This window comes from Brassica napus, chromosome A10 (assembly GCF_020379485.1).
Source record: "Brassica napus cultivar Da-Ae chromosome A10, Da-Ae, whole genome shotgun sequence".
Classification (NCBI taxonomy): domain Eukaryota; kingdom Viridiplantae; phylum Streptophyta; class Magnoliopsida; order Brassicales; family Brassicaceae; genus Brassica; species Brassica napus.
The window spans coordinates 14,561,373-14,572,088 of NC_063443.1; the positions used below are offsets into that span (position 1 = coordinate 14,561,373).

The following is a 10,716-nucleotide window of genomic DNA, read 5'->3' on the forward strand; positions in this document are numbered from 1 at the left end:
TCTCAGTGGTTTTGGTTCCGGAAGTAGGGTCATCGTGGCCACTGAAAACAAACAGCTATTGAGAGCTAATGGATCAAGCTCATATACGAGTTGGGTTTTTCCTTTTAAAACTGAATCTCTTCATAATTTTTTGCCAATCTGCATTTGGAAAATCTTTGCGCTAGATGGCTGTATATGGCTTGGCTCCCTACTAAAAACACCAAGCTTGCTGAATATCTTCCCCTGAAGGATGAACAAAGAAGAGCAAGAATCATCATTGCCTCGCTAAGAACCAGTCTCAGTGAGGATATTAAGAATCTAAATGAAATACCTTTAGAGGACGCAATAATCCACACTTCACGTAATTCATCAGTGACGCAAGTATGAACTTAAAACCCGAAAGCTAAATGAAATACCTTTAGAGGACGCAATAGTCCAACCACGGACGTTGAGTGAAAGTACACCCCCATAGATGGTAAGTCAACAGCCATCTATGAGATGTCTCGATTAACTCAAACGTTCCGTTGCTTCATATAGCTTCAGCTCGAAACATAGTTACCGCAGACGTTGACGGATAGTTACTTTCTCAGTGAAGCTTTGTTTTTTGTTTCCACGACTCAATTCAAAACTTGTCTGTAGACGCAAACAAAAGCCACAAAGTCAAGCGTGTCTCAAAGTCTTGACCCAATTAAGAAGAGTATAAGCCAATTTAAAGTTTAGAGATGTATCATCCATCAAGAATTGTAACCTACCTTTACAACAAAACAATAAGATCTTATTACTTTTAGCTTCCCACATGGCAGATTGCTCATTTGTCGAGACACCATGTGTTCCAAAGCTTCAGTGGCCAAGACGTTTTGCATCAGTCATTTTGTAACTGAAGTCATGCCGGTTTACTACGAGTTTCATCATTGAGATGTGAGAAATCTATATATGAAACGGCTGTTTGAGGAAGCTTTGGAGGTCGCTCTAGCGATGGTCGCTCGTGTGTGCTGCCTGAGCACAGGTGACAGAAACAGAGAAAGTGGTAGAGGAAGAGGAGAATAAATATGGGACAGTTGCGAAGCTTGCAACGCAAGGAACGGAAGGTGCAGCGACAGGAGCCAAAACAATTTTAATGTGGCTCAAGGACTCAGTACTCCTATTGACAAAATGAGTTGTTTTTGCAAACTTAGTTTTGAAACAATAGATACTGATCCAGAACATGTTTGTGAATAGCCGTAGAAACGATCATAAAGATTAGAAGGAAAAGTTGTATAGGTTTTATGAGAATGAAAATTCCCTAAAGTACAGGTCTTTGCCAACCAGTATCTACTTGGAATCTCTCAGCATTCTCAAAATGCTCACTGTTGAGAAGCTTTCCAGAAGTTTCTTCGAAATTTTGGACTTCTCTCTGTCAAAAAACTAAAACAGAAGTTCCTACAACAATCGTGGCAATGTCTGGCAGCACTAGACATGTTGGGATGCAAGAACCTCAAGACATTTCCATGTTTTCCGGAAACTAAAGAATGGTTGGATTTGAGCAGTAGAGAGATCACTTCTGTGTTCCGGCTCTGTAAACTATTGATGAATAAGAAGCATCTCTTTTGGTACCTAAGCTGGACCTTCTTGAAAAATATATTTCTTGGTGTGCAAGAATGTTATGAGCTTATCCTCGAGAGCTATCGGTTAGGTGAACCAAGTGATGGAAATGAAAAACTTCCAAAACTAGGAAAACCGGATATCTACCATTTTCAGAACCAAAAAATTCGAATAACCAATTCAATTTCTAAAAAAATTGAATGGATTTTGTAGATTGTATTTCGAGCTACTTATGGATATTATCTGAATCTATAGGGGCATCCAAAAAAGTTGAAAATCTAAAAAATGAACTGGAATATCTGAAAATAGTATTTGAATCTAAATAAGCCACTCGAGCTGATGCTCAAACCTATCATGAAACCTTGAACTAGAACATTGTATGCATTCAAAGCTTGTTCCTTTCTGAAAGAGGGCAAAATCTAAAGAAACACAGGAAGATATCATGATGAAATAAGAAAAAGGGGAGGAGCTATTCATAATAAATGGGAAGTTGAAGGATTATAAATTTATTAAAGTTAACCTTGTTAAATCTTCCATGAATCTTCCTCTCCACTTGCTGCTTCTTCTTATCTACTGACTATTTGGACTTTTTTCTGTGTTCTATGTCATCGTTGAATATTCCTCTCCACTTGTGTCTTCTTATCTATTTACTCTGTCTTTGGATTCTTTTCTGTGGCTTTGCGTCATCGTTGCTATTTCTCTCTTTGCTGAAAAATCATTGAGATCCTGTTCTTCAGTTTCTTGAGTGCTCTCTCTCTAATTCATGGCTTCTTCTTCTTGTCTCACGTGGAAGCATAATGTCTTCCCGAGCTTCTGTGGAGGAGACGTGCGCAAAGGCTTTCTTAGTCACCTTCTGAAAGAGCTCGAAAGCAAAGGAATCAGTCCTTTTATTGATAATAACATTGAGCGGGGCCAGTCTATCGCTCCCGAGCTCGTCCAAGCGATCAAAGAATCAAGGGTTGCTCTTGTCTTGCTATCCCCTAACTACGCTTCTTCGAGATGGTGTTTGGATGAGTTGGTGGAAATCATGAAGTGCAGAGAAAGGGAGCAACAAACAGTGATAACTATTTTCTACGGAGTGGATCCATCTGATGTTAGAAACCAGACCGGAGATTTCGGAAAGGTCTTTAACAAAACCTGTGACGGAAGAACAGAAGGTGTTAAGGAGGCATGGAAGAAAGCTTTGGTGGATGTCGGCAATATAGCTGGTTATGACTCCAGCAGATGGTTCATTCACTTTTACTTCCCACTACCTTATTATCCGTATACTTACTTCTCATGATGGATCGCCTCTGTTCTTGCTAGGGACAATGAAGCTAAGATGATCGAAGAAATTGCCGAAGAACTTATGAAAGTGTTGAGGATTACACCATCAAAAGATTTTGATGACTATGTTGGCATGGAAGCTCGTATCACAGAGATAAAGTGCTTGTTGAGCCAACAATCTGATGCTAAAGTTAAGTTCATTGGGATCGTGGGTCCTGCTGGGATTGGTAAAACAAGCACTGCCAGAGCTTTGTACGACCGGTTCTCTCCTGATTTTGCGTTCAGCACGTTTATTGAGGATATCAGAGGAAGTAAAGAGATGCCTTCTCTCGGTGGCTCCCATCATAAGTATCAGTTGGATTGGCAGAATGAGTTATTGTCTCGGCTTTTCAACCAAACGGATAGTAAGGTTGGTCACTTGGGAGTGGCTGAACAAAGGCTGAGAGGCAAAAAAAGTGTTGATTGTTCTTGATGAAATGGACTGCTTGTTGAAACTAGAGGCAATGGCAAAAAAGGCTGATTGGTTTGGTCCCGGTAGTGTTATTATCATTACAACCGAAGATAGAAACCTTCTCAAGGCACAAGGCATCAAATGTATTTACAATATGAGACTTCCAGATGAAGTTGAGGCAATGCAGATCTTCTGCCAATATGCTTTTGTTCAAAAGTCTATAGATTATGGTCCTGAGACGAGAACTGCCAGAGCTTTCCGCGACCAATACTCTCTTTATATCAGAGGATATAAGATCTTCTGCCAATATGCTTTCGATCCAAAGTCTCTAGATTATGGTCCTGAGACGACAACTGCCAGCGCTTTGCGCAACCAATTCTTGCTTGATATCAGAGGAAGTAGTGAGATGTCATCTCTCCTTGGCTCCGATTATAAATATCAGTTGGATTATCTGTATGAATTTTATGAGCTTGCTTGGGAAGTTACTGAACTTGCTGGTCGTCTTCCTCTGGCCTTGAGAGTCTTGGGATCGTCTCTACGAGGAATGTCCAGGGACGAGTGGGAAAATGCAGTACCAAGGCTCAGTTCTAGCCTTGAGGAGGGAATTGAATCAATTCTAATGTTTGGCTACGACGGCTTACGTGATGATAAAGATAGAACTCTTTTTCTGTATATTGCATGCTTCTTTGCTGGTTTCAAGGTTGATCGCGTTATAAATCTTCTTGAAGACTGTAATTTACAAGTCGTCCATGGGCTTCATAACTTAGAGCAGAAAAGTCTCATATATACACAATACGGATACGTAAAGATGCACACATTACTGGAACAAATGGGTAGCGAAATTGTCAAGAAAGAGTCTTTGAAGGAACCTGGAAAGCGACAGTTCTTGTGGGATACAAAGGATATTTCTGAATTACTTGAAGATGAAGATACTGTAAGTTTCTTTGTTTACATCTCTATCTAGTCTTCTGTCTCCAATTGGTTTTCTTAAGCTGAGATTAACTTCTTTTTGAATAATCTATTCTAAGGGTACTGGGAAAAAAGTTATAGGCATAAATCTAAACTCATGGAAGGAGGATATCCATATAAGTAAAAGTGCCTTCCAAGGGATGAAGAATCTACAGTTTCTAAGTGTCTACTCTGATAACGTGTGCATACCCGAAGAAGGGCTCAACTGTCTTCCCGACAAACTCAGACTTCTAGAGTGGCATAACTATCCATTGACATTTTTGCCTTCCAAGTTCTCTTGCAAGTTTCTTGTCGAACTTATCATGACAGGCAGCCAATTTGAAAAGCTTTGGGATGGAATCAAAGTAAAAAAAATAGTCTGCACTTCTTGTTTTTGTATTCTACTGCGTGTGAAACAGGATTGGTCATTTCTCTAAAGCTTATCTTTCTTTCTTTTTGTATAGCCTCTCCAACGCCTCAAGCGGATGGTTTTGAGCGGGTTTCCGTATCTAAAAGAGATTCCAGATCTGACAAATGCAACGAGTCTCGAGGAACTAGATCTCTCAAGGTCCAAAAGTTTGTTAGAGCTCACAAGCACTATTGGCAATGCCACTAAGCTTAAAAGGTGCATACTTAGCCGTTGCGTTCTTTTGAAGGAGCTCCCCTCTTCTATGGGAATTGGATCTATCTTATTGCATAGGTTTGAAAGAACTCACTGGTTGCTTGAATCTGGAAAAACTCAGTGGTTTCTCGAGTTTGAAAAAAGTCAATCTTAGCGAGACTCTGATCAAAAAGTTCCCAAATGTTCCTGACAGCATTGAAGAGTTGGTGTTGTGCAAGACAAGGATAGTGGAAATTCCTCCATGGATCGAGAATCTGTCTCGTCTGCGTAAAATAATTATGAATGGATGCGAGGAGCTGAAAAAGATATCTCGGAACGTTTCTAAGTTGGAGAATCTTGAGTTTCTTGGTTTGTGTAAGAGTAGCAAAAGTGAGCATGATTATGTGAGTGAAAATGAATATGAATATAACCCTGACTTATTTGAAGCAGTAATCAAGTGGGAGGGCCCTGACTCGGAGTGCAGTTGGAGATTAGTATCAGACTTAGATGTTCACTACATTTTACTGCAATGTCTACCCACGAAGAAGGCGCTATCATTATGTTTAAGGGGTCTCATGAACACTATTCCAGATTGCATCAGACGTCTCTCCGGACTAACTAAGCTTGACGTCACAGGATGCCCTTATCTCAAAGCACTTCCACCACTTCCAGACTCCCTTCTCTCTATAGATGCAGACTGCTGTGTATGCTTAGAGATAATAGACTCTTCTTTTCATAATCCAAATATTTGCCTAAACTTTGCTGGCTGCCTCAGTCTGAATCAAAACGCGAAAGAGCTTATCTACACATCAGACTACAAACATGCACTCTTACCGGGTGAAGAAGTGCCTGCACACTTCCCTCACCAAGCTACTCCAGGTTCCCTGACGATCAATCTGACCCCAAGACCTCTTCCTTCATCCTTGAGATTCAAAGCTTGCATCTTGCTGTCGAAAGAAGATAGTTTAGAGAAGGAAGAACTACTGATGGGTGGTGTGTCTTGTCACGTCATGGGTAAACAGGATGGCCTCACTATCCAATATGGATCAAATCAGTATCTTATGCACTGTAGATATGGCGGATATAGAGACCATTATAATTATTTGAAGATTATTTCTGTCTAAACCAGGATTACCCTAAAGCCGGAGAAGCCACTTTGAGCGAGCTTGTGTTTGAGTTCATAGGCCATTGTACAACCTGGAAGGTGAAAGGCTGCGGTGTACGACTTTTGGAGGACGAAGAAGAATCTGGACGTGATGAGGATGAAGATGATGAAGCTGGTGATGGTGATAGTAATGAGGTTGAGGAGGATATAAAGGATGATGTAGATAAAACTCAAGAAGGAGAAGAATCTAGACGTGATGGTGATGCAGAGACAAGAAGCAAGAAACGAATGAGGTTCAGCCTGTTTCGATGGTTTACATGAGAATGGAAAGTCCATATACCATCTTATTGAGTGTTCATTCAGTGGTGGTTCTGTAAAGCAGTTTCTTTCAAGCGCTGTCTGTCTTAGATGTCAACTTTGGCTAGAAGTCCTAACTCTCTCCTACACGTATTGGGGGTCAAGTACTGTCTAGCCTGATACATATGAAGCTAACATGCCTCCTATTCTGTATCAGTACCAGCGCAACGGCCGAAAGTAGCGAGTTTGGAGATGCAATTTGGCCAACTGCAAAGTGTTCAAATCATCTCGGTTACCACTCGTTGCTTCATAAGCTTTCCTCTCCCTCCTCAGCTAAAGATCAGGCAGAAGCTGCAGAAGAGCTGTGCCCCGAAGCTTAAGAGATTTAACAATGTCCCGACCTTCTTTGTAGCTGAGATCCCTGATTCCATCACACGGTTGCTCACTCCTCTCTCTCTGCTTCGGGCGAGGAGGTTGACTAGAACCTTGAGCTTCAGGAGAAAATCGTCACTGACATTGGTCAACATCTCGTGTATTGAAGAGAACATTACAGTAATGGATCAAAACCCTCTTGTGGTCCCACTCTTTGAAGCAGGGGACTGATGACACAAGAAGGATCTCTGCACTGACTTTAGGGTCACTTTCACTCGTTGATTCTAACAAGATCATCATCGGGAACTCATCAGAAACACTCAGAGCTTTGATAGATGTTATCAAAGATGGTGATCTCTCAGCCACCAAGGAAGCATATTACGCTCTTTACCAACTCTATTACGTATTGGAGAACAGGGAAAAGGCGGTTTCAGAAGGTGTGATTCCCGCTCTGACCAATATGATCAAATCAGGAAACAATAAGAATCTGATGTTATCTGTCTAGACAACGTTGTCCTTTCACAACGAGGTGCTTGAAGATATGGATGATCTGTTCGGTATCTTGAGGAATCCAAATTCTTCAAGGACTTGCGATGGTCGCTCGCGTGTGCTGCTTGAGAAGAACGGGTGACAGAAACAGAGAGAGTAGTAGTAGACTGAAAGTGAAAGTGGCAGAGGAAGAGGAGAATAAATATGGGACATTTACTAAGCTTGCAACGCAAGGATCAGGTGGTGTAGTGACAGGGGCCCAAATGATTTTAAAGTGACTCAAGGATTCGGTACTTGTTGAAGAGACAGAAAGGGAATGATGGAACCACCAAAATTAAATAAAGTCTTGTTGATATATAAAAAAAATGTTGTTTTCTGATACATTGATACATACAGGATCCAAGGTTTGATTGTGAATAGAATTAGAAAGAAAAGTTGTATAGGTTCTCTTTTTTTTTTGATCAAAATTGTATAGGTTCTCTAAATGAAAAAGTGCCTAACGAGGTGGTGGAATGTTGGCGAATACAGTGAATTGTATGCCCAAGAACTATTAATTGACCATAGCATACTTTATCTAAGAAAAATGATCTCTTTTTTTTTTGTCAACAGAAAAATGATCTCTAGTAGCACCAGACAACATTTATCCAAAAACGTGTACACAATAATTCTTTCTTTCAAAATTGCGTTTACTAAAAATATTATTATTAAAAATATATATATATATATATATATATATATATATATATATATATATAACATATAATGAAATGATCACGAAGGAAAAAAAAATATTGAAAAGGATTTGTATATAATACTTTTGATTAAGATTTTTCTGTTAGATTTTAGAGTTCGGTATTTAGCAAGGTGGGTGAAATAAAGGTTTATAAGTTAAGAGTAATTTAGTTTTTTTTTGTAAAATGAATGCTATTTCAAGAATTTTTTAGTATTATTTTATAATCTTTTTAAAAAATATCATATTTCAGAAATTTTGATCTCTATGTGATACATTGAAGAATTTGCTTTAACCAAAAGAAATAGTTAATGGCAAAATCTGGAATTTTTTTCTAAACCACCACAAGAATCTAAATGTAATTTAATTACCTAAAATATGCATGAAGTGGCAGGCGATATAGACAAGTGGCGTACGTAATGAAAACAAAAAGGGATTAATAAGAAAAAAGAACAAAAAAAAAAAACAAACACATAACTGAAAAAGCTAACTGATAAAAAAGATCGTTTCTTCTTTGCTTCTCTCTCTCTCCATCTCTACAGCAAACAGAAACTTCCCCAATTCTCGAGTTTCTAAGGCTTTTTCTTCTAGGTTCTCTTTATTCGAGACTCAATTCTCCGGCTGAGATGGCGGATTCGAGGAGGGCGGCGGCAGACGCCGTTACTCTGAAGCGGGAGTTTAATAAGATACTGACTGAGATTTTATCTTACGGGGGAGGAAGCAAAGATCACGGTGAGACTGGAGTCTTGATGAAAGCAATTGACGAAGCCAATAGAATCATCAACTCTCTGAGAGAAGTTGAACCGGAGACTAATATCCTTTATCCTCCGGCGCCGGAAAAGGTGGATGTGCCGAAAGAGTTTAAATGTACACTCTCCAAGAAGATCATGATCGAACCCGTCATCATAGCTTCTGGGCAGGTTTAAAGTTCTTCTGTTTCTTTTGAAGTTAGTTTTTACTAATTTTTCTATTTTCAAGTATATAACTTTACATATGCATGCACCCTTCTTAAACTCCATGTTGTGTAATGTGTTTCTGTTAGTGTTATATGTGATCATATAACATATGGGATTAGTATGTATACAATTACAAATGTGTACATCATGTGTTATACATAAACAAAAATTCTGGTGTTTGGTTGTTAATTGTTGCTCTATTGTTTTACATTTCAGACTTATGAGAAGAGATTTATCCAAGAGTGGCTGAAGCATCAACGTACATGCCCCAAAAGCAACCAAGTCCTCTCTCATTTATCCTTCACACCGAACCTTTTGGTAGATGACTTGATTACGCAATGGTGTCTAGTTAACAAATTTGAGCGGCCAAAATCATCAGAAGATATAGTTACTGAGCTTTTCACTGATGGAATAGACTCACTGCTTCAGCGGATTTCCTCTCCTTCATCGGTTGCAGATCAGGCACAAGCTGCAGAAGAGCTTCGCAGACAGACCAAGAGATTTGCAAATGTCCGGACCTTCTTTGTCTCTGAACTCCATGATTCGATCACACGGTTGCTCACTCCTCTCTCTGTTGTTGACTTGAATCTTGACCTTCAGGAGAATCTTATCACAACCCTGTTCAACCTCTCGATCGTTGAGAAGAATAAAACAGTAATTGCTGAAAACCCTCTTGTGATCCCACTGCTTACAAAGTCTTTAAAGCAGGGGACAGCTAAGACTAGAAGAAACTCTGCAGCGACTTTACTGTCACTTTCAGCCATTGATTCTAATAGGCTCATCATCGGTAACTCGGAAACGCTCAAGGCTCTTATAGGTTTAATCGGAGAAGGGGGTTTATTCACCACCGAGGCCGCCTCTGCTGTTTTCAACATCTGTACTGTATCGGAGAACAGAGAAAAAGCTATTTCATCCGGTTTAATTCCCGTTCTGACGAATAAGATCAAAGAAGGAAGCAGTGTAGCTGAGTTGTTATCTCTCTTGGCATTGGTTTCTACACACAACCGTGGGGTCAAAGAAATGAATGATCTAGGGCTTATCAATGATCTGTTGAGTATCTTGAGGAAACCGAGTTGTCCAGTGACCCACGAGAACGCTGTAGTGATCGTCTTTAACATGTGCGACCGAAACAGAGACAGGAGTGGAAGGCTGTCAGTGCTGAGCGAAGAGGAAAATCAACACGGGACGTTTACGAAGCTTGCGAAGCAAGGATCAGATCGTGCAGTGAGGAAAGCAGAAGCGATTTTGAAGTGGCTTAAGAGACACGGTACCGGTAAAGCGCCGCAGAGGGGATGAAGGAAGCACCAAAAATGTTGATACAGAAACTATAGTTTTGCAAACTTAGTATTGGTACATACATACAAAAATTAATCGAAGCTAGAAAAAGAGTTGTATATAATATAGTTTTCTCTGAGAAGGAAAATGTACGTAGGAAAAAAAAGTTGTATATAAATATATAATATAGTTTACGGTTAGCGGCACGGTCGTAAACTCAAGCCTTGAGGGTGTTGGGAAGATTACAAAAGCAGAGGTTGTAGTAACGCTCTGTTTGTTCCAGTTACATCAAAACAGATGGCAGTGGCATTACCGTAATACAAGACAGATGGACGGGTAATTTAGGGATGTTATAATAAGGGGCGGCTAATATGGCCGGTCATAGTCTCCTATATTTAGCTGACTGCATTAATCGAGTGGACTCCAATTTAACCGAAAGCAACAAGAGGATAACATGTAAAAAGCATTAAGATAATTTGATTACTTTTTCTTTGTTTCAAAGGATAACTGATTACTTGTTAAAAAGTGATTATGGTGGGGTTAACTAGTTAATGTATTTATTGTGGGTGTCGGTGGTAAATAAATGACTTAATGTGGGGCTAAAATTGGAAAAAGATCAAATAAGAGAAGACTCCTATACAAAAAGTAATGATGTAACATGGAGAA

The 10,716-nt window shown here is 39.6% G+C and overlaps 1 protein-coding gene and 1 pseudogene across 1 annotated transcript; both read left to right on the plus strand.

The window, feature by feature from the left end:
- Positions 1-2,150: 2,150 nt before the first annotated feature.
- Positions 2,151-7,639, plus strand: LOC106417489 (annotated as a pseudogene).
- Positions 7,640-7,969: 330 nt separating this feature from the next.
- LOC106385482 (putative U-box domain-containing protein 46) lies at positions 7,970-10,266 on the plus strand. Its single transcript, XM_013825395.3, has 2 exons — positions 7,970-8,739; positions 8,992-10,266. Exons 1-2 carry the CDS (start codon positions 8,446-8,448, stop codon positions 10,069-10,071), a joined length of 1,374 nt encoding a protein of 457 aa, XP_013680849.2. The 5' UTR covers positions 7,970-8,445; the 3' UTR covers positions 10,072-10,266.
- Positions 10,267-10,716: the final 450 nt, after the last annotated feature.

Excerpts from the sequence above, each read along its gene's own strand:
- LOC106385482 (XM_013825395.3), top strand. The coding sequence starts at position 8,446 with ATGGCGGATTCGAGGAGGGCGGCGGCAGACGCCGTTACTCTGAAGCGG. Across the intron at positions 8,740-8,991 it reads TCATCATAGCTTCTGGGCAG|ACTTATGAGAAGAGATTTAT; the intron begins GTTTAAAGTTCT and ends TTTACATTTCAG.